This window comes from Meleagris gallopavo, chromosome 5 (genome assembly GCF_905368555.1).
Source record: "Meleagris gallopavo chromosome 5, MGAL_WU_HG_1.1, whole genome shotgun sequence".
Taxonomy (NCBI): Eukaryota; Metazoa; Chordata; class Aves; order Galliformes; family Phasianidae; genus Meleagris; species Meleagris gallopavo.
Genome location: NC_139408.1, coordinates 11966101 through 11990080, shown reverse-complemented (window position 1 = coordinate 11990080; position 23980 = coordinate 11966101). Strand labels below are relative to the sequence as shown.

Here is a 23980-nt window from a genome sequence, read left to right as displayed (position 1 = left end):
TACCTCCTTTAGTTCAGGAGGGGCCTGTGCCTTATTGCCACAATACCTGAAAAAGCAGTATGAGTGCATAGCAGCCTTGCCTGTGCAGTCTCTAGGCAAAACTGTTGAATTCACTATCTTCCTCCTCTCCTCCCACCCCCGCAGTTCTAGTAATTAAGATACAGTTTGATAGCCTGATATCACGCCTGTACAATCAATGAACGGATGGTACAGTATATCCAGCTTGACTGGATGCTTGGCTGATGTAATTAGTATATTGGAGTAGGAAAAGAAAGACACTCACCCTATCCTGGACTCATGAAATAGACTCCAGTGGAACAGATCTCCAGAGAGATCCTTCCTCACTGGCAGTCAGCTCTTAAATGGGTCTAGGAGAGGTGCAGCCAGGCTCCACCCCTTCCTGCAGCACAGGTGATTTGCCTTCTCCTGTGCTCCTGTGGCTGACTCATTGCTTGCCTCAGGTAATTAATCAGAGGTTCAGGCCGTGATTCAGCAGCCCCAAACAATGCCAATAACTTAAAGCTACAGCAATACTATCCCCCATCATGACTGCAAACAACAGTCTTCTGAACTGTAACGTCATCTTGTGATGCACTGAAGCTTTCTGCACTGTGCTCAGCGTTTTGTTCAGTGTTCCAGGAATGCTAAACACTGATTCAATTCAAGGGTGAATTATTTCTGAATACAGAAGTCTGGTCTGATTTTAAAATGAAATAATGACTGCAAAGCCTCAGTGCAGCTGAATACTGGCATCTGCTTGTAGCTTCAGGCAAAGTTAGGACACAAATTGGATGAAAGCAATGATAGCTTTCACAATATAGCTGAAATTTGGCCACAATATTTCTAGATCAAATGCTTTGGAATGGGGGGGGGGATGACAACACAAAACTACCCTTTCTTTCTGTGTACTGCCTGCACTTTTAAGAGTATTAGGCTTAATAAAGCCCTACTCTAAGCCTAGATTTTACGCAAATTATCTACAAGAGGTAACCTTGACAAGGTGTGCACCTCTTCCCCCTCATGCATCCATTTATTCCCAGTAACACTTTTACCGTGCCAAAAAAACAGTGTGTCCCTCTTGCAGAGCCATTGCTTCTTGTAGCAAACCACATTATGTCACAGAGCAGGTATCATGCATCTATCTGCAGAAGCAGACCAGGAAACTGGGCTTAACAATATGCATACACTTCCAGACAGAATTTGGTGCAGACAGTGACATTTAACTGAAACTCAGCTTTTATCAAAATAGTAGCATAATACAAAAATCCAAGAACACCGGAAACAAGGAAGCTGCTGCCTTCCATGCACCGGTTAAAGAAAAGCCCCTCTTGCATAAATGGAGCAGCAGCACAGAACAAGCACAGACTTGGCTATACAAATACATCTGCAACAATCCTCCACTTGGCATCGTACTGTAATGTTTTAACATCATACCAGTGATGGCAGAACCCAGTATTAAGTCATTATGCAAGCTAGTGGAGATTTCTTCTGTCTTACTCTGCTGTGCTTGCTTTAAATAAGTATTATCATTCTGATTTGTCTTTGTAAATGCATCTTATACTCTAACAGTCACATTTAGTTAGAAGTTAAAAAAAAAAAAATTCAGTAGCTTGTACTGAGCCTTAGTACAGTCAGGATGACAGCAAAATACAAGGATGTCATGAAACTGCATATATTATAGAAAACAGGTTTACTTTGCATTTGAGTCACGTTTAATACAAGACAAGTTGGTCTGAAACGGTGAACTGGTTCTATTTGGAACAAAGTATGGCACAGATTCCCAATATTTATGCACATTTTGTACATAACATTTTTTCTTTGCAATGATTATCGATTCGCCAAAAATAGTGTAACAGTTAAATGGGGAGAGTGAAGGAAAGCAGATTTAGGAGGAGAAATTAAAAACAAGAAGTCTAATGATTGAAAATAAGTGACTTTTGTAAGAAACTTTATTTAATTTCATTGAAAAAAAGTATTCTTTCCTCAGAACAAATGCCACCTTAAAAAAACAAAAACTGCAGTAGCACACACTTGCACTCGGAGGAAAACATGCAAAACGGATGGCTGAAAAAGTTTTGCATAAAAATCCAAGATCTCAGGTGAGAGTCTGCCACTGCCATGTGCCTCTAGAGGCCCCAGATCGTGAACAGCTTTCAGTGCAATGTCTCTTGCTTCCAATTGAGGGGGGAAACATGGCAGTAGCTCATCTGTGGACAGCTACGCTCTCCTGGATGAAGTAAAACCAGTTTCAGCTCTGTTTTAAAATAGCACTGTTAAATGGAAGGTACAAACAATTCAACAAAATGTCAGAATCCAGTGAAAACATTTTGATTTCTACCCTGTGCCATACATTTATTAAAAAAAAATAGACAAAAACAGATTTTACTAATACGCCCTCTTTAAATTTTTTATTTCTGAAAGCAGCTCTTAATGCAAATCAAAAGCAGTTCCTGAGTAACTGCAGTAAACAGTGTCTTTTAAATAGTTTTGCGCCTCAGCTCTTCAGTTTTGGTTCGTTCTTGTTCTTCTCCCTAGTTTTCAAGTTTAATCTCAGTTCTTTTTTCAAAAAATGTGCAAGTTCAGTTAGCATCGTTTCCAGAAGTCCATAGGTTGCAGGTCTTCCTGCAACAACTATAAGATCTGCACGTGTGCTAGGTTGTACTCCTATCCCTATTGCAGATTTTTGTTCTCAAACCTGTACAGCATGCACTCTCACGTCTTCTTCAGCATACGCCGGGACTGCCACGTGTGGAACTTATTGTAGGCTGTCTGCAGCATCTCTTCTATATGACTTATCAACTGAAAGATTAAGAGGGAAAAGGAAGTAAATGTCACAGCTACTGGAGAATAGATCACCCTCCCTTTGATCAAACACGCTCAGTTGGATTATTCCCTTCGTTCGCTAGAAGTAATTTCACTAAGATGAAGGGGGTATGCCAGATTAACAGAGAAAGGACTTTGAAGCTGTACTGTGAAGTCTCTGTTGAAGGGTAATTCACAAGCTGTGAAGGTTCAGGGAAATAACACTTGGTTGTGCTGTTTTCCACTATTTAGCCTATGACCACTTCAAATCTGGTATGGTGGGAGACTGTTTCAAGTAGCTGAAGTCCTAAGTCATGACAGAAGTAGAAAATGAAACATGACTTCTGCCTTCTGCTGGGTAATCTATTATTCAGCAGTGTAGAAAAGGAAAGTCAGAGAATAGTTAATTATGTAACTAATTTCCTCTGCCAGTCTCCTAGTAAAACAAATACATTTAAGATGACCCAGAATAAGAAGCAAACAAAGCCACTGTCCTTTGATAATTATGATTCACGTTGTTAACATGCACCATTGTAATTAGAGTATTTTTCCCTTACATTTGTGCTTAAATACTGTCTCCGAATCTTTTCTTGGAATGGGCAGAGCTTTGTAAGCTGAAATCTTTCCAAGTTGCTCCTCATTTTCACAACCTGAAAGACAGGAACCAATCTTGTAATCATTTGCACAAAACACTTCGTAAGTAATTCTGGGACATGCTTGAAATATGTATGGTTCAAGGAAGAAGAATTCCTAAGTCATCTGTCTCTAACTTAAAAATTAAGTGCATGTTTGTTTTTGAGGCAAGTGCAATGTGCCTGAAAATGCAGTGTGGCAATGTCGTTATTTGTCAGCAAGTAAAACAGATAAGATGTTAACAAAAATAATCTTTTTGCTTCAAGCAAGGACTATACTGTGAGTTTTCTGGCCACATTTTGCAGCAGAAAAATCTAAGAGGAAGGCACTCTGTTCTTAGAAACAGTACAGATTTTGAAGCTGAGTAACTTTACAATGGATAGAAGGATAAGGAAGATTTCCTGTAACCATTATTGTGGCAGTTATGTCTTAGGGTAGAAGAAGGGAGGGCTGTAGTTTGTATTTTAAATTGGCAGTGTTAAATCTGTGGCTGGCATACAGCTGACAATTATGTCAGAAACTAGTGAACAGCCAACACTCCTACTGGGGGTTAAGAGGTACACAGGGCAACACATGATTGTAGCCAATAACACCAGCAGAACTGCTGAAAAATGTAACGTTTTATATTGTTTTGTGACCTTTAGCTCTAAGGATGAGTAAGTGCTCACTTAACAAGTGTGTATTAGCTCTATGTTTCAAGTTAATGATAGTCATCTTAAACCATGATCTGGCCATATCATAACCAGAGTCACAAGAGCAGGCCTTACCTTTTCTTCTAGGAATGGCGTATTAACAGGAAAGCAGGACCAGAAGTGTCTTAGCAGTTCCCCTACTGCCACATACAAATGTTTTAATTCAGACTGAATGTCATTTGGCACCATCTCTGCAACAGGGGAAAAAAGGGTTTTTCTCATCACTCAAAACTGTGATACATAAAATGAGAAGGAAAGGCTAAAGAAGGAGTGATGTAATACACATTTCTTATTAGAATCACAGAAAGGCTGGCTGGGAGGGAACTCCTGAGGTGCTTCTCACCTGAAGGAGGCGTGCCAGCAGTATTAGATCAGTTCAGCTGCTTATTTATGGCTAATGTGTGTGAAAGCTTGTATATTACTGAGGCAGATGTGTGCCAGGCAAAGGATGGACATCATGCTTTAATCCAGAATTGGAAAGTAAATGGGGCAGTATTGACAGTTCTATTCAAAGTCTAATACTAAATGGGCTGTGCAGCAGATAATGCAAGCTAGTGTAATTCTTCTCCCTCTCTCACTGGCAATTAGGAAAACAATAATGACACTTGTCAGATACAACACATAAAGGAACAAGAAACTATCTTTCAGTGTCTTAAAGTAAAAAATGGTAACATAGTTCAAAAACAGGGAAGGCACCACAACCCTAAAAAAAACCCCACAGTCATTGAGAATGACAGGAGCAGTCACCTGAACAGTCCAAAGGGAACTCTAGGATAAGGCTGTTAAAAGAAAAGGTGGTCTGGGTTGAAAGGGAATGTCAACTGGGGAGGGTAAGAAAGCTTTGTTACTGCTTGATGACTCCACTTATTACCATTAGGAATGCATACTTTTTCAGCTGCCTGAGTAGTATCTGCTATACTTCAGATCAGGTACAAAACAGGGAAACCCTGCCTTGCGAGAGCAGAAATTCATCTACTATGAGATGAAGGGAAAGGAACTCAAGGTGGCATAAATGTGACAGTGGGGGATGGAGTAGTGGTGGAGATGAGAGGAGGGTGGGTTGTTTGTTTGCCCTTACAGTCCACAGCTAGGTCCTTCTTTCAGCAAGCTGTGGATTCTAATTCAGGCTGCAAAAAAAAGTTCCACTAGTTCAAAACACCTATCTACAGTACACTTCCTTAGAGTTCTCTCAAAGTATGTCATTATTAAAATATAGAGAAAAACAAAATAAAAATGCTCTACATACAAAACCCATCAACTGTATGAGGAGTCAGTATTGGGTGCATCCTTTCTCACTCGCTCGGTGAAGTTCTGTCACCTACTTGCCACAGCACAGTTTTAGCCAGTGCCACCTCTTAGCTGGGCTGAGTTTTTGCTTTGCTTTTGTTTCTTTAACCAGTGTTATTCCAGTTAGGGGTTTCTAAGATTTCATGTATCACTGTAACATAATCTAAGAGGGAGATAAAACAGCAAACTGCTGTGTAATGTAATAAGAAGTGATTGAAGTATTATATATCTCAAATCCTTACGGTTTATGGCTTGCTGTGTTCCACCCTGCATAAGTGCTCCTCCAGGTGACAGGACTGCAATAGTGCTAGTAGCATCACCACTTGAAAGAACCTGAAAGCAAAGAGGGAACAAATTTTTGCAGCAACACCTTAAAAATAAATCATAGCTTAGCACTAACTGTGGAGATGCAACTGGGAACATACAATGGAAGTTCTGATGAAGAGCTTACTGTACTGCAGAATTAAATGCAAGCATTCACTCATTTTTCAGAGAGAGCTCCCCAGTTAATTATATGAACAAATCTTTACCTAGTAAGTGAACAGGCTGTGCAAAATGAGATAAAGTTGATCATTACAATACAGACATGCAACTCAGCCACAATTGCGGCCACTTCTCTTAGGGCCAAATGTGGGTTTACGAAGAAGGGAAGTTCAGTTACTGGCTGGTGAGGAACAGCTGGTGGCTCTGCTGCCCTCAAGTTGCCAGGAAGGAGTGCAGCCCGATGAAAAGCAGGTCCTACACTTAAATGCATTCTGAGACAACCCATTTAGTTACATACCTGCATACAACGACTTAAGACCATTACCTCCTAAAGTTCAGAGGGTGGGATCAGTAATATTTGCCAGTACTTCAAGTCAGCTGTCCTGTAATTTTTTTTTTTTTTTTACTTTATGCTTTCACCATTACTTCAAAAGAACATGGTAACAGTAGAATATAACTGAATATCAGAAATGCTTTTTTCAATTCTTTCCTTTTTTCATGTTTAGATCTTAAACGCAATATTTGAAAAGTTGCCCCACCTGAAGTTGTAAAGTAAGCTTGACATTAAACTACTGGAGATAACTAAGTTTACCCTGAACAATTTAAACTTGGCTACTGAGCCAAGAAACAAAACTGTACGGAAAGAAGATGCTAACATCAAGAAAGGAATTTCTGGAGAATTCTTACATACCTGAGTTAGATTGGGTACATATGCTTCCATTTCTTGCCTAATACTATGAAAAGAATTAATTATATCCTGACTGGTTGCATATTGCTGTGATTGAATTGGAGTTGGACCATGATAATACCTGTGAGGTGAGATAAAGAGAAAAGTATATTGATAGGAGTGTTTGTAAAATGGATGCCAAATTCAGTGGACAGTAGAAATATTTCGAATTTGGGATGCTTTGCAACTGCTGATATTGCTACCTAAATCCTATTTACTGACATAAAAAGTAAAATGCAGTGCTAGATGGGAAGAGGGAAGGGCATGGCAGCAAAAGAGGCTGCAGTTTCTATCACTGAATCTGCAAGCAAGCTCATGAAAAACTGCCATCCGCTGTGCTCAGTTTTGGGAACAGCATTATAGCAGAGGACTTCACACCGATTTGAACCTCAGACAAAGGAAGTAACATGTATGTTTTAATTGGTTGTCTTTCCTGTGGCACTTGTCCTTCTCTATGGTTCTCAAGCTTAGTGGTCTAGAAGACAAAAGGACAATTACTAGAACAGTAACAGACCAGTGACCAGCTCAAACTACCCCAATGCTGCTTGTTTTGCTTGGAACTGTATATGCACACATCACATTCATTTTTCTACTCTGAACTGCAGCAAAGTGCTGAACTATGACAATCAGTCTCTTAAGACATATAGAAATTACATGTCAAAGCCTTCCCAGTAGGTTTACAGAAACTCGCTGAAAAACAAAATGAAATCAAAATACAAATTTAAATGGCAAGTGCTTGGCTGAGTATAGCACAGTGGGAACTACATCTCCTGACTCTCTTTGGGCTGTGATGAGAGACTTGCTATATCAAATATACTGAAATAGCCAGCATTTATTGTTAACTTACCTGTCAGATTTCTTTAAATTTAGTGCAATAGTTTTAGTGCTATTATTCATTGCTAAATCTTCATATTCAATGGATTCCTGTAGTTTCACCTAAAATAAGCCAAAAAATTATAGACATTACTAATAACACAATTTGATGAGTTTAGTGTTGTTTTCCTTCTCACTTCAGATTTTTTTTGAGTGAAAGGTTTAGACACACCTTAATGAAACAATTAACTGGAACAGTTTGTGTCTACCTTCCTGAGGGAGGTGTGACCACTGTTGTTTAACATGTACAGTTTTGTACATGTTAGTCTTGGCATTTCTGCTGTTTCTGTAGATTGTCACCAAAAGCTGCAGTCCCTGCTACTCCCACGAAATGTTTTCCTATACACAGACCATTCTTTGTTTTCTCCACTTAAGTCATTTACCTCTATGTAAACAGAAATAGTAATAACTTAATTGCTGGAGTCCAGGAGTATAGGACTGATGCAGTAATAATTATCCAAGCTGTTTGGTGACAGCAGAGCTAGAGCATTAGTGGTGAGAGGTAACAGGACAGCATCAACGGACTCCAAAGAATGAGAAACCTACCTTTAGAGCCTCCTACTGTTATGCTCTTTTCTCATTCCTCTCATCATCATGCTTGTTCCAGGGCTGGTATGTTTAGCCTTCTCACTAAAACTAACTTTCTTGAAAGTCAAAGCTGTTGCCTTCTTCAACATTTAACATGTGTTCTATGCTCTTTTCTTAGCAATATATAAAGGCTTTGAGTCAACCTATTTCAACTGTCAATTCTAGCACGGAGTATTCAATCTTTACAGCAATCACAGTACTTTCTCTCCACTTTGTGAGCTGCTGTGGTCGCTCTAAAACAGGCTGGTGCTCTATTTCAGGGCACTAGGCATCACCACTCTTTGTTTAACCTTCCTCCAGCTTCTAACCTTAAGATGAAGGTTCCTATGTGTCAGTTGAGTCATTCTCTATACAAATGTACACTTGATAGGTTAATATTGACTCTCAAGCACCCATACTCCTTTCAAATGGATGTTCTCTAGAACATCTAGGAAACAACAAAAATACAACTGCACAGTATGGAAAAAAAAGAACTTATGTCTAATCAGAATCATGCTGGAAACTTTTGCTTTCAGGGGGTCCTACTAAACAAATCAACAGCACAGTACTTCAAGGTATAGTATCTGTCTACTAACAGATGTTCTCAAAGCTTCTCTTTGGCCCTTAGTTATTTAGCTTAGAAGTATACAGAGTAACAAGTATTGTTTTAGGTGCTGCTTAAAACACATAATAAACCTTCAGCAATGTTTTAAGAGACAACATCCAATTTCTTTCAACTAGAATGGCATCTAACTTTATACCTTTTTCATTGGTGGTTGAAAGAAATCTGAATCCCTGGAGTTTCCATCCGTACTGCTGGTCTCACTGTAATGGTCATTTTGTGCTTCTCTTAAAATAGAGAAACAGCATTAAGAAGAATTCACCTCACAGGAAACTTAAGACACAAGCTAGAGACAAAGTAAATTTATGTTTCAAAAATGTTTATACTGTACACCAGCTTCCCCCCCTTGTGTCTTCACTGGAAGAAGTTTATGTAGATAAATGGAACCAACACCTCAAATAATGCTTTGTCCAGGAGGAAACTCAGCAGCAGGGAGTTTCTCCCTTCCTGCAGAAACAGTGGCTTGCCAACAGTGGAAGTGGGACATGGCAAAATCATGAAAATCAATTTGCATATGTACTTATGCCTATCACACACTAGCAGGGCTATGGGAGCTCTGAGAATCTGCTGTTTCAGAATTACAATTACTTTTTTTCCTCTCAAAACTGAGGATTAGAGACTTATTATCTGAAAGAGATTATCTGAGATCCACTGTTCAATGTGGAAAAGATGAGAATGTTGTCAGGGAGCTCACCTATACAGAAGAAAGTATTTAAGATTTCTCACGTGTAAGGTTTGTAGGACCTGGATACAGTAGTAATCTATTTAGGTGGTTGTCTGTAAACCAGCTGTACAACAGACCTCACATCAAACCCAATTCATCTCCCCCCCCTTTTTTTTTTTTTTTAGTTTCACTTGTGTCTTTTACTATAAATACATGTAACCAGACAAGACACTTTTTTTTGGTTGTTGTCTTAATTTCAGTTGAGATAGAAGCGTTCAGAATGTCTGGTATGACACTGTTTTTGGTTCTAGGACAAAAACAATGTTGGTAACAGTGATGTATGTTTACAGTTGCTGCTAAGCAGTGTCGTAGAGCCAAGGCCATTCTCAGCAATGAGCTTAAGGAGCTGGGAGGAAACAATTAGGACAGCTGACTTACACTGGCCCAAGGGATATTCCATACCTTATGACATCATGTGGAAGGGAGTTGAAGAGGATGGGAGTTTATCTGCCTCTGTTCTGCTGCTCAGGGGGCTAGGTGGGCATCGGTTTAGGGGTGGTGAGCAATTGCTTGTGTACCACTATACCAATGTATACATTCATATATATGTATATTCATAACCATTTCCCTCAACTCTATCTCTGTAAATAGTTTTATCTCAATCCACAAGTTCTATTTTTTTTCCCTGGTTCTGTCTCCTGTGCCACTGGGAAGGGGGAAAGTGAGCAAACAACTGTGTGGTGCTCAGCCACCTGCTGGGTTAACCTACAGCAGTCAGTCAGGGACAGGATGCTACCCCAGGTAAACCTTTAATTTGATCCACACAAGTTACATTGATGTTTTTATTTCCTCATTTGCCTTCTCCCATGCAACCCACTATAGGAAGCCACAAAAGATCCACACCTGGAAGGTGTGGCAGGAGGAGCCCCTGAATCAGATCTCCTTGATGCAGCTTTCAACAGGGATGGAGAAGTGAGGCAGAAACATCCTTTCCATTTTTTTTCTTTTATGTTTGTACAGTAGGAGAACGACTCAGCTAAAAATAGCACCTGTCATCTCAGACAGATCTGAAGAACTTCATAAAAAGTAAAATAGAACCTAATAGTACTTTTATTTCCAGAACAGAATAGTTCATTCATAAAAATTACAGGAAAGGGCTGGATGAGTAACAGCAGATGTATTTTCCTTCTGAAAATTCTTTAATTTGTTAAAAATACTTAGCTTTTAGGCAACATTGAAACTTACTGTTTTCTGAGGCCAGCTGCAAGGACCATGGCACTATGATGATTAAAGCGTTTTATAATGGCAGCATTGCTACTTTCTCTAGCAGTTTTTGAGGCATTTGATGTAGAGGCCATAGGAGCAACACCATAGCCCTATAAAGAGAACAACACTGGTTACCTCCTCCTCCTGAACCAAGAGGACCATTCTGTGTTTTCCATTGAGTCAGGAAGCCGTGCCTTTTCCCCTGAGTTTTATTGCTACTGTATCATCATCTGAAGCAGCATTTTCTTACCTTCCCCTGACCGTGACTCCCAGGTGCTTTGGGGAAAAAACCTCCAGAGATTATTTTATTCTGCTAACACATGGCAGTTCAGAGGTATCTTAAGAAGAAAAAATAAATCTCAAACATATATTTTATAGGACTATAATCTGTTGTAAATTAAAACTAGCTTAAAAAGGAAACCACCTGTACTAAACAGACACTGAGAGCAAGTGAGAACTAGCAACTGATTTATGGACTCTTTTTAACACCTTGTGGAACACCAGCAGCCCACAGGCTAAGTGTCAGGAAGATGTGATAGCACTGGGAATTCAAGAAACCTCAAGCCTTAATGCTGGCAGCATTCCCCAGTTACCAAGTGGCTGAAAGCAATTCACTTTAATCTATACTCAGGTTCATGCTTGCAATTAACCAGCATCAAATGCAAAATACAGTAGTTTGCACAGCACTTCAAACATACATATTCTTGACTCCTATTCCAGTTCTGGATTGATAGCTCTGTACAACTCAAGAAAAAAAAAAAGCTTTTGAAACAAAGCACTATTATTAATTATAACTCAAAGGTTTAATTAAGTCAGCTGCAGAAAACTGTATCCTTAAATATTTCATATTGTGGTACATTATAAAAATTGTTTTAGTTTATACTTAAGGGCAGGTAACTTCATGTTAGGATATTTTTTGCAAAATACAATAATTAAATCTAGATAAAAATCTATATAGCATGCATAAAATTAAGCAGAATGCAACAGCAACACTCGAAGTAAGGAAAAAGGCTAAAACTTTTTTTTCCCCATTTTGTTATTTTTCTGCATATGGCTACAGGTTCTGAAAGTTAGGAAAAAGCCAGAGAGAATCTGCTAGAGATAGGAGAAAAAAAAAAAAAAGCCATACAAAGTGAAAGAACTCATTTTGAAAAGTGAGAGGTGCTGCAGTATACCCAGCACATTAACACAGGCAGTTGGGCACAGGCTTCAATTCCTCACACACATAAAGCTGTGTAAACACTGAGTACTGAACAAGTGCAGCAGCCTTCTAAGCGATGTGTTTTAGAAATTGCACTTGTAGTAATTTAAACAGGAAGGACCCAATTTCCCCTTAAATTTGTTTTTACCAACTACTTACTTCATCTAACGTTCTGTCTTCCAAAGCTGTTAAATCTATCATAGGGTTTTTCACTCCTTGAGATACCATTGCTTTTAACCCTATATAGGAGTAGCAGGAAAAAAAAGAAACAACCCACAAACGTGTGGGATTATTAGATTATTATTTAGCTTTTAAAAATCAATATGCTCAAATATCACCGATTAAATCTTTCAACCCTTTATAAAGTTCCCTTTAAAATAAGCAATAAACTTGGAAAATTATTGTAAGACATCAGCCTCCTAATTATAGCAGCACTCATCAACTTCTGCTCATCACTATACACTGTTCTGTATTAAAATGGAGGATGCTTTGGTATCAGTTGTTAGTAGAAACTGGGAAGGCTGTCTTTTTTTTTCCTTTGAATTCTGGCACCATATTACTGTATTGCTTTGGGTAGAGTGGTAACTTAAGATAGCCTTTCCTCGTGAAGGGTTGTGAATTCCTAGGAGAATCCATATCCTGTCACAATTCTAACACATACTAAGGAATGGCATTAAGTGATCTTACCTCTTCATATGTCTGTATGATTAAAAAACTTTACAGACTAAATATGATCTGACTTAAGTTTCTCTTAAAAAGGTGGACAGAATAGGGATGGCAGCTCCTCTGGAAAATATTGGACAGGATCCATGTTTTTCTGTTGCTAAACACTCCACTTATTATGAAAGCTGTACCAGCTGTAAGTTGTGCACAGCCACAAAATGAAGGTTTATGTAAACCAATTTACTCCGTAGTAACTGATGGCTGAGCATAATTGAACTGTCACAGTGGTAAATTACTGGAATTTATCACTGATTTATAATTGCATGAGTTATGATAAAGGGTATTTCTTGTACTAGCACATCCCCATTTATTTTGAGGAATGCATCTGTAGTCAGGCTAAGAATAGCAAAGCTACAATTTCCATGACAATCTCTGCTTTAACAAGATGTCCAATAAATGGACATAAGAAAACACAGACTTCACCTTTGCAAGGTGTACTGACTGTTCCTCTTGCTCTGTAAGGCTGCTAACAGCCTACTGCAGCAACCGAGTCACAAAGCTTACCTTTCTCATCCAGTTTGGCACATTCAGCAAAGAGGTCTTTTGAGCCTGTATTCAGTCTGTCCCGGTGGAAATAATGAGACTGAAAAAATCGTGTCCAGAATTCCCTTTCTGTCATGTTATGTGGAACATTTTCTGCATATTTCATTTTTACTGTGAACAAACAAGTAATGATTACAAGGTGTTCTGCAAATCTTAATACAGCATTTTATTTTAGTATTTTCTTACTTGCTTCCTAGCTTTCTGTCTGGTGCTATTGTCATTCATGCCAGTTAAGTGTAAGGGAATGCAGAGGTTAAACACCAGCTAATGGGTACTCTTCTATGCTCTGCAATGCTACCTAATGCTCTGAAAAGAAATACATATCACAAATTTGAATACTCCAATTTAAATTACACTCAACAAGAAGTCTTATTTGACAGAATTCTAGTTATTCTCAAGATAGATCTAGCATTTTTAACCTATTGCTCAAATGAACCAGTGTCGGTGTCCAGTGTAGTGCAAGGAAAGGGTGGAAATCATTCTTCCCCTCCAAAGAATTGAAATTTCAGTACAGAGTATTGTGGGAGCCAAATCTCTACTTACAATTAAAAGGAAAAGTAGGCGGACAAATTAAAATGCTTTTGAAATGAAAACTCAATTTCATTAGTTGAAGCATATTTTAGCACGTGCTTCTTCCCATCCCTCCTCAAATTAAGAAAGCTCGGTAGGGAAAAATCATCCAAGATACTGAAGTCACAGTCCTTTATACTTCAAGGCTTTGACTTCCTGCAGTAAAGTGGTAATAAACAAATCTCAAGTGAATGTATCTGTAAAGCAATGCACTACTCTTACCTGCAGGATATGTTCGAAATATGGATTCAATGATATCTGAAGTCAAATTGTACCTCAGACCATTGCAGCCATCTGTTTGAGGTCGTACGTCAGCCTAAGAAAAAGCACATGGGGAGGAGAAAGAGCTTAAGTCTGATTATCTTCTGTAAATGGAGAAAGAAAAGAAAATACTGGCATCCTGTAGTCAAATTCTGCTGTAGATAAATAATCTTCTTCCTACAATGATCCATAGCATATTTGATAATAAATAGATATTTACAGAACACAAAAGAGCGTGCATTAATTACTTTATTATACTTATATGGTTCAAGGAGACTAAATTTTAAAGATGAAAGCAAAAACAATCAAGAGAGGTAGTTAGTTTAATATATCCAAGTAAAAATAGGCATATGTAGTGTGTATGCTTAACCTTTACTCAACAATTCATCTAGTGAAGAATCAGTAATAGCTTATGGCTGTTACTCCTTTTCTTATATATTAAAAGCATCTCAGTACAAATGATAAATAACACTGAACTTACAAACTGCCTTAGGTAGAACCTGCAACAGAGTTATCTCTTTAGGACTTTCTGGAGCAAGTAAGCACAGTCACGTTCTCTGCAACAGGAGAAAGCAGGTGCCTACATATTCTGGCTTTTTTCTTTTTTTCAGTACGCTTAAATTCTTGTTTTTTAGGGGGGAAAAGTGAGTGTATAGCAGGTATGTCAGAAAATAATTCCCATCTCCTCCTTCCCACTCAAACCTCTGCTGTGTGCACCAGTCATTACAGAGACAGCAATGGGATTTCTCTTAACAAACCATCATCTGTATGAGTTTTGTTGCAAGTGTAAAAACATCGGCCTGTGGGAGGAATGTGAAGACTGTATCTGGATTATAGTGTCTTAAGCTGTACTGAGATTCTACATGGGGTAATGTAACTGTGAGTTGGGGGAAGAGATGGAACAAGCTTTCAGATGTACAAGTTGGGTTTCTGAGCAGCTGAAAGCATGTACCAGATTAAATAAAAACACAAACATGGGGAAAAAATAAGACCATTTGTGTGGGACTCTTTGCAGCTTCACTTATGCAGGTGGACACTGCAAGAGATGCTTTTTAATTTATTGCATTAATACACTAAACTAGTGACTAAGTTTGCCTTTTTTTGTTATTACTCAAAAGATGGAACAGCAGTTTAAACAGCAGCTGTGTGTTGCATCTTTAAGTTAAATTTGAGCAAGCTAAATCAATACAGTTTTGAGGTTGCAGATACGGACAATACCTTTACATTCTTTCCTCCTTGATGCTTGCAATAGTCCAACAGAGAAATGTTAAACTGAGGTACCAGGAAAGAAGAACATTCAAGTATATAGGAATAAAGTACAGGAGCAGAACTCTCACTTCCCCATTTTGTTTGCTCTAAAATGCTTTCAATGAGAGGTTCAACATACCAGAAATGCTGCAGAGATGCCCACATCCTGCTTACTAGGTGCTGCAGAATTATCCCCTGCATTCAGGCTTAAACGGTTGGCCCAGAATTCTTCAGCACTGATTACTTGGCTCACAACAAGGTCTTTATAGAGCTGAAACAAAACAGGATCTTCTTGCAGCATTCTGGTAAAAGAATGTATTGAATAGAATTGAAATGCTGCAGGATAAATTGCTAGGATTTCCATAGCTAAAAAGAGTTCACAACAGGAACAGAAACTAACTTTTCTTTCAAAAACGCTGTGTTTCTTAACAAGAGTGTGTAACCAACCAACCTCAATAATGATATTTGTCTCAAAAAAAAAAAAAAAGGGTTCAAAATCTTTCAGGGGTAGCATTAAATGCTAGAAAAAGTAACACCTAGGAAAGCATTAATGTGGGATTAATCTCTTGTCTTTAAATACTGTGAAGCACGTGTCTTTGCATGCCCTAGAGTGCAGTCTTCTGAACTGCAAAAGCAAAATTAATTTTCCTGAACTTTCATAACAAAGGTCATATGGTAGAAAAAGGGGATTGGGGCACTACCCAATTCTTGATTAAAATCTTAATATTTGGTACCTACAGTTCTCTATTCTAGCACAAGAGTACAGATTACAAAGTATGTATGAGATAAGATACCTTAAGATGCATATTACTGTGAGGTTTTTTGGCCATTTCTGTTGGTAACATCACTTAACTTTCACGTGCAGCACATGTGCTGCAGAAACCTTCAGTGTTGCTGCCTCCATCCATCAGGGGATCATGTTTACAAAAGCTACAATCCAAATCACCGGTACCACCCTTACTGTCCAAACTGCAAACAATGTATGGACCAGAAACTTCAGCTGATTCGTGTGCTGTATACCCAATGTGAAGGCCAGCAGGTTATTTACTGGGATCCATCTATACGTTGGACAGTTAGCCAAAAATCTCAACAAGCTTAAGCATGTTCCTCTAGATATTGATTGTGAACAAAAAATAAACAACAAGGAGTCTTATGAATACACAGAAGATACTGTGTAGACATGGGAAGAATGGGGAGAAATGACAATTTGGACTGAAGTCTGCAGCTGCTTTGAGGGTGAAGTAGCATGAGATAGAAATGGTAGCTTTCTAGGACAAGACATTCCTGGTGTGTTTTCACACCATGTTACTCTTCCTATTCAATTTTTCTTCTTACAAATACAGATTAGTGACAACGTCTACCAGTTAGAGCAGCAAATAGTCTGTTACATTTGAAATAGCTCATTAGATGTTGGAGTTTTCATACACGCCTCACCCCTCTCTATCAGTAAATGGAGAAAGTGCCACAGGGACTTGGGATGCAGTACCCTTCCAGAATAGGTTGAGACTTTGGGCCTCATCTGTTCCAAACTAAGCAGTGAAGTCCTGTTACTGGACTTGGAATTCAACTGTCAAATGAACAGACTGCAGACAGAGACTCTGCCTCTTCTGCTTCCACTTTTCTAGAACTAGAAAAGCTTTTAATGCCAAAAGATAAAATACTATAAAGCTCAATTTAGGAGTGCAAGGACTCAGAGCTAAGGCTGTACAAGTACTCACTATTATTGCTGTCAGAGAAAAGGAAGGAGCAATAAAGAAACTATATGGTAATAGTGCCAAAGCAGTTTGCACTGCTGTAGATGCTAGCTGTCCCTGCAGTACTGAAAACAAAACAACTCGTATCTGTCAGAGCTACTACACAAGGGCTCTTGCCTTTGTGAAGATTTAATCTGCCTGGTGAAGCAATATTCCTATTTTCTAGAAAAAAAAAATCCAGAATATAGCTTTGAACTAACCTGTCTTTGAAAATGAAAGCTAGCAGGTAGAGGATTCACATGAGATGCCAGTGAAACTCATCTGGAGTGGCAGAGAGAAGTATGTCCTATGTCCACAAGGACCAGTTTAAAATGAGCATTTCAAAGGAAAAGAAACATATCTTAAAAGCCCTTTTGGGAAAATGACTTAGTTCCTGAAACTCTTTTCTTCAAATTTATTTTAGAATAAACATCCTGTATGCCAAATAATAAACTACTGCATATCAAGTGAGATGCATGGAAAAAAAAAAAAACAAAAAACAAAAAAAACCCAACAATTTAGTGGAGTCCACAAGATACAGAAGATTTGTCTGGGCAGGCAGGGAGGAAGATGCAGGGAGAGTGAGGGCTGGTGGGGGGAAAGAAGGTGAAAACTTCTGGAGAAAAAAAAGTGCTTAAGTGCTTGCAGCTTATTAAACTGGCAAGTATGTACTCAGGAATGCTAAAGAGACAGACTGCCATTTAGGTGCTTTCATCTCATTCAGGTATGAAAGGCTGAATGGTTGCTTTCACACCTTGAGAACGTGCCACTAAGAATGCAGGGACAGCCTCAACATGTTACAGTTATATAAACCCTGAGGATTGAAACTGAAAGTGGAAAGGTTTCCACAAACGCAACATCACTAACGATGCTGCAACACAACTTTACAACTGTTGGCAGAAACAGGCAATAGTTAAATAACAACTATAAAATAAGAAAAGCAGCTTTCAGATTCCCTTTACCTGTTCTTCTCCTCAAGTTCTTTATTAGCTTTCCTCTTGAATTTGGGCAAGAGTTGTTGAAGAAGGTCCTTTACCGCATCTCGCTCCTTCACTGCTGTGCTTTCGTTGGAGAAGTGAAAGTTGGTTGTGTCCCCTGCATGCAATACTAGCTGAAGCTGAATTTTAGCTTTACCTTCTGGACTGATTTTCTGGCCTAGATTGCACAGAGAGTTTTAATTAGCAAAAAGACAGCAAGCTTTTATTGGAAAGTTTTTTCCCTAGAGTATTTGGTTATAAGCAAATATCCACATCCTCCAATTAAATATCATTACTGTGTGTGAACTCCAGCCATGCAAGTAGAACATCATCTTCCCCTTAAATTAGTCTGAATGCTGCACAGTCAGCCCAAAATACAGGACACTGCCACCAGCAGCCCAATGCTCAGTGTCCTTCCACCACACCTTACGAGCCTGGATTCATCTCTGCATTCTCTACGTTCTCTGTTGGCAAGCCAGTCACCTGGAGGCTTCAAGCTGGTACAAGTCCAGGCTGCTGCTGAGAGGTGACAGCCTCATGTCCCCTCTCCACCTCTTCCTGCCACCTCTCTTGTACTGGTGTTAATGTTTGTACAGTAACCAAAACCAAGGAAGTGATCCACTGAGAAGCATCCCCTTTTGTTTTTCCAGCTGGATCAGTTTCCACAGAAGAGTAGTACTAAGAAAGCAGGATGGGGTAACAGGATGCTGACAGCAAAAGCACGCTGGTTTCAAGTGGTTTGCTAAGCACAGTTAGCCACAGGTATTCCTAAAAGGTGATCCCAATGCCTCCAAGGTGCTGCTACACCTACTGACTCATAAAAAAAACCCGACTTCTGCTTCCTTTTCTGTAACTAGAGGGAGAAGTGGCTGGAACAACTGTGCTTATGGATCATAAACAACTGCATGTATGGATACTGACTTCAACAAAGCACTGCAAACACTTCCAATCTTGTGCCCTTTCTGTAGTGCAACTAGGAGAATAAAACCGAGTGTCACCACTAAACAAATGCCCCCCTCCCTCCATCCCATTTTTCTTTTTTGGATTGTAAAAAGACATAAAAAAGCACCTTTCATTTAAGTTATAAGGACTTCTTTGCCTTCACGCTTCAACATCTAATATATAAGCTGCTTACACATAAGCTAAATAGCTGGATAAAGCCTTCACAAAACTGCATATAATGAGTGAACAGACCATTTAACTTATCACACGTGTATTTCAGAAAACAGCAACTTAGATTTGATTCACTGCATCCGCTTTTGTTCATGCTGCAGTACCTGTATATGACTTCTGACAGCAGTACTCACTAAGGCTGAACCAAGCGATGCACACAACATGCTTCATTCCTTTTTTGGTATTGCAACACATGGAACATTCATACTAATTGGAGCCAGAAAAACAGCATATAGACATTTACTGTTCAGTTGTAACTTGCAAGAACTGTGCAGCAGCAAATGCTTCTTTAGTAAATTACTGTCAGGCCAAACTACAGAAGCTAGCGCTTCTGAAGTTATGGTCTGCTGGCTGAAAATATGAGCCACGTTCATTTTATAAGCAGATTGGAACAGCCTTAGATACAGAGCTTAAAAGACTTACTTAATAGACTAGCTTAATAGTTTTTTGTTAGGTTTGAATATCCTATACTCTTCCTCAACCCTCCTCCCATCCTTCCCTCCACAAGCATATGGCATAAATGATTTGCAGAGTACAGAAGTTCTGCTGTCACATCCTTAATAAACCAATAATCATTCACTACGGTCCTGATCACTGCTGCTGTATAGAACAACCCAGCCAAAGCTCCTTGCAACCTTCCCAAACAACATATCAGTGCTTTATGGCAATATGCTTTGGGTTGTACGTCAACATTTCTTGAAATATTATTTAGTGCAGTACCTACTGAAATGGGCAAAGTCTTCACTTACATTTTATGTCTGCATACATGTGGCTGACTGTGAAGCGGTCTTTGCCTTCGGGTGCCCACGCTATCCTCTCAGCCATAAGGTAGAGAGCTCCATCCTGCTTCTTCTGGCGGACCTTCTTTACAATCAGTAACACTTCTTCTGATGACGTTGCCATTGTGGCTACAAGGAGCTACCAAAACATACAGTAGGACTAATTATTATCATTATTTGCTGTAATTCTTTTACTTCTCTTGTCAAGGCACTATGGCTTGTATGTACTTGTTAATGCCCACATCATTTTTGAACCATTCCAGACAGATGTCCCCACTGACAATACAATTAGCAAATTTATTTTAACAAAATACTGCCAGCTATTTAAATAATTCATGTAATTACATTGCTGACACTGCTTGTGCTCCAATAAAAGACCCCCAAACCTTAAACTGATAACCAAATTTTAATGTTTCTTTACTATTCTTTGCAGATCGGAAAAACAAAACAAAACAAAGCTATGCAGAAACACAAACTGCAGATCTCCTCCGGCATTTGGCAGCGATTCCTTCAGCATGAGCAGCAGATGCTAAATCATTTCAGAAGAGGGAGGGATACAAGGTATGTGAAAAATCATGGATTTTCAGTTCTCTGCACTAAAGATAGCGCAGCTGGGTGACAGCCCTGCTCTTACTGCAGTGCTTTTTGCTGAGGGCTTCAACAAGACTCTGTACATTTAATGTCAGCTGGGCAGTTCCCTACCCCTCTCCCCCAGACACCAAGGGATAAAATGCTATATCTGCTTCAAAAGAATGGAATTTTTCACCTGTATCACATCCAGAAGCCTTTTAATACTTGCTGTAACATTTCCAGCAGTCATTATCCCTCCCTCTTTACAGCTTCACCCTACAGCTTCAAATTTCTCAAGAGAATGAGTGCACCATAGGTATGCCCAGCAGATTCTATCAACACATTGTTGCACGCCCATCAAAAAATTACATCTTTGTTGAAAATGTTTAGTCTGTCCAATTAACATATTTTGTACACCAGGAACTTTCCCACTGAAACACAGAACAGTATTTTCAAAAGCCAGTATGTATGTTTCATGGGTTTTAAGAGTATCTGTCCTATTTGCTGGTACCTGCATCAAAGCAGCACGTGCAGCTTATCACACCAATATTACCTAGCACAGAATGATGCCTCTGAACATGTAAAATCAGAGAGTTGGGGGTATGCGGGGTTTTTGTTTTTGAGATTTTGCTCTGACAGGTCGTATAGCAGCACAGCATTCTCCTCAGTATTGCAAGCCCATCGTCAGAACGTGTTACGTAAAATAGCGTATGGAAAGCTTTTGTGGTGAATGGATCCTGCACTTCAGTTTCACCCCTCTGTGGCATCTATCAGCTGAAGCCTCACCCAACACTTCAACAATGCAGATCTGACTGTGGGGGTTCCCATCCACACCACTGCAGCAGCAACCACAACAGGCCGTGCCACGCTGAGCAGCCCTGCTAATGCTGCTTTCTCAAGGAAAACCACATGGCATCATTTCACAACAGCTTCTCAGCACAATCCATTACAGTCTCCCCAACAGCATTATTATCCTTCAGCGTTATTCATGCTCCCGTTTTATGCAGAATTTTCTGTTGTGGTCTCTGGTCTGCCATCAGTACCTCATCCTTACCAGAAAAAGACAGCTGCCCACATGTTCCAACAGACCAGAAACCTCCATATATGCAAGACTGAGGATTTTCACTTCTTTCTCCCTTTACTTGACAGTCCTTCAAGGACGTTATTATCAAACGCAGAAGAGACAAAGCCACAGAATGCAAAGGAATTTAAACTGCACGGAACAGAAAGAGAAGCGTTTGGGGCTCCCTGTGCTGAGTGCCTTGCTTTTGTACTGTGCTATTTCACCCACCTACAAGCAGCCTTTTTGCTGCGGCACGGAGCAACCAGCAGCAATTTCTTGCTGATAGCCGCAGTGCTGCCAGCACCACCATGCCTGCAGCATGCAGGCTGTGAGCACGGATCCCACAAGTGGCTCCTTCTGCCTGCTGGGAGGGCATGGAGGGCATACACTCATACTTGTCATTGTCATGCTCTCTTTCTCATGCAGCAACTAATAGTGGCAGCAGGATCATAAAACTCACAAGCACAGCCAGCATCACACAAAATGCAGAAAGCCACCAGCCGTCTTTTGAACAATGTATCAGTAAAAAAAAAAAAAAAGAAGAAGAAGAATCAGGATTTCGTGAAGTTACCATCTTTCACTAATGCAAACAAGATGGCTTCTCTTGTTACAAGAAGTACCAGTACAATTCTAAAATAGAATCTCAGCCAGCTGTGAGAGCAGTACGAGGACACTCATAGCTGCTGCTGAGAGGAAGGCCACGTCCTCACACAGCATGCTGTCTTCTTTTCTTTATTCAGACCTTAGGTACATTGTGGAGGTGAAAGCCCTCAATGAGCTACTCCTGCCTGCCTCATCACCATCATATCTGTGCGTGATCACTGTTCCGGAGCTTCCAGCAATTGGTGCTGCAATTCATGGCAGTGCTGCTCCAAGAAGCAAGGACTGCAATGTTCACAGGGAAAAATTCTGCTGTTTTGCAGCTCTAATAGTAATTTTAGTCTGTTGCTGAAAACAGCAGCATTGAAGTCATTCAACTGCAAATTTCAGAAGAGACATTTATTTGGCTTAAAGCGTCTTCCTGAATAGGATAACCAGACACAGGTTATTCCAAGTTCTCTAGTGACGGAGTTTTTGAAGTGATGGTTAATGGCTGGGAAAATCACAGGGATCAGGCAGCAGGCCTAACCCCCGGCTCCGATTTGTCATCGTGCCTGTCTGGGCTGGCACTATTGGCTGCAGCCTGCAACAGGCAGGGTCTGTGCGGGAGCAAAGTACGGGGTGCTGGCTGCTGACCACCTACAGCCACTCCTCCCCAGCTCTGGAGGAAGGACCACCTGGAAACGCCGTCACATTCCAACACCAAGCTTTCCTCTAACACACAGCCTCTCCCTAACCACTGCTGCATCTCACAGCTCTCTTCTGAGAGCTCTCCAGTACCGCCGTCGCGCTCAAGTTCTGAGCAGGAATAAAAACAACCCTCAGGGCTGTCACTGGCCCTGCTGGGGATGTGCTCGGGGCAGTAACCAGCCGGGGCAGGCCTAGGGTCGGCCCCGCTACCGCGATCAGCTCCCTCAGGGCCGGTACCCGGCGGCGCCGAGGGCCCACGCCGCGCCGCAGACGCGAGGCCCGGGGCGTCGGGGGACCGGAGTCGCGGTCACGCAGGCCGGGCTCCCTGCGGGGCATCAACACAGCGGCTCTGCCGCATGGCCCGGCCCGCAGCGCCGGGAGCGCCGTGCCAGGGGGCTCCGGGCCGGGCCGCCTTTGTGCGGGGGCTGCCGCGGCCCCGGGCCCGGCCCGAGCGGAGAAAGCGGCCGAGGGAACCCCGGGACGGACGGGCCAGAGGCCACGGCGCAACCTGCCGGGCCGGACTCAGCGCCCCAGACCTCCGGGCGCTATCCCCAGTAAGGGCTGCTCGGGGCCCGGGGCGGTGCGGCGGATCGGCCTCGCTACCCTCACCGGCACCCGCAGTGCCCTCCGCCGCCTCTCGCGCGCCACGCCGCGCCGCTTACCTTGGGGCGGGAGCTGCTCCGGGCGGGCGGGCGCTGCGGGCCGCGGGAGGCCGGGCCGGGCCCGGGGCGGTGCGGGCGCTAAGGGGGTCGGGCCGCCGCCGCCGCCGCCGCTGGGGCCATGGGGCGGGCTGGGGCGGGCACGTGACCGGAACGGGCCGCGAAGCACCGGCAGGGCGGGGGAGGCCGCGTCACGTGACGAGGACGCAGGCCGCCGAGGCGCGTCCTCCGCAATCACGTGGCCGCTCTCCCCCGCCCCGCCGCCGGCCCCTCTTCGCGCTCACGTGACGGCCCCTCCCCCGCCGCCATGACAGTAAGGCGGAGGGGGGAGTACCCGGGGGCTCGGCCTCGCCGCCGCCCCCCCGCCCCATCCCGCCGCGCCCGCCTCTCCCCCCCTTGCCGCCGTCACCCGGCCCCGCCGTTCGCGGGCGTCGCTCGTCCCCCGCCGTGGGGTCCGGCGGTCCCGCCGCTCCGCTCCCAGGTCGGCGCCGCCGCGCTGCGGGGGAGGGGCCTCCCCTCGGCATCGGCCCGCGGCGGGAGGGGGCGCCGCGCGTCAGCGTCACGTGGTCGGGCC

General features: G+C 41.7%; 1 protein-coding gene and 1 long non-coding RNA gene across 2 annotated transcripts in view; one reads left to right on the top strand and one right to left on the bottom strand.

Moving 5' to 3' along the window:
• Positions 1-22963, top strand: part of LOC146544239 (uncharacterized) — a 40725-nt gene extending 17762 nt beyond the window's left edge. The window contains exon 4 of the long non-coding RNA XR_014883409.1: positions 20258-22963. This is a non-coding gene — a long non-coding RNA (uncharacterized LOC146544239). The remainder of the gene's footprint in view (positions 1-20257) is intronic.
• Positions 1932-23559, bottom strand: GTF2H1 (general transcription factor IIH subunit 1). Its single transcript, XM_085224263.1, has 15 exons — positions 23410-23559; positions 19795-19963; positions 17858-18050; positions 15302-15464; positions 13876-13969; positions 13045-13194; positions 11977-12056; positions 10596-10726; positions 8826-8913; positions 7472-7560; positions 6589-6706; positions 5657-5747; positions 4203-4318; positions 3360-3452; positions 1932-2799 (listed from the first exon to the last, which is right to left on the bottom strand). The coding sequence occupies exons 2-15, from the start codon at positions 19946-19948 to the stop codon at positions 2713-2715; spliced, it is 1647 nt and encodes a 548-aa protein (XP_085080389.1). The 5' UTR covers positions 19949-19963; positions 23410-23559; the 3' UTR covers positions 1932-2712.
• Between the last annotated feature and the right edge of the window lie 421 nt (positions 23560-23980).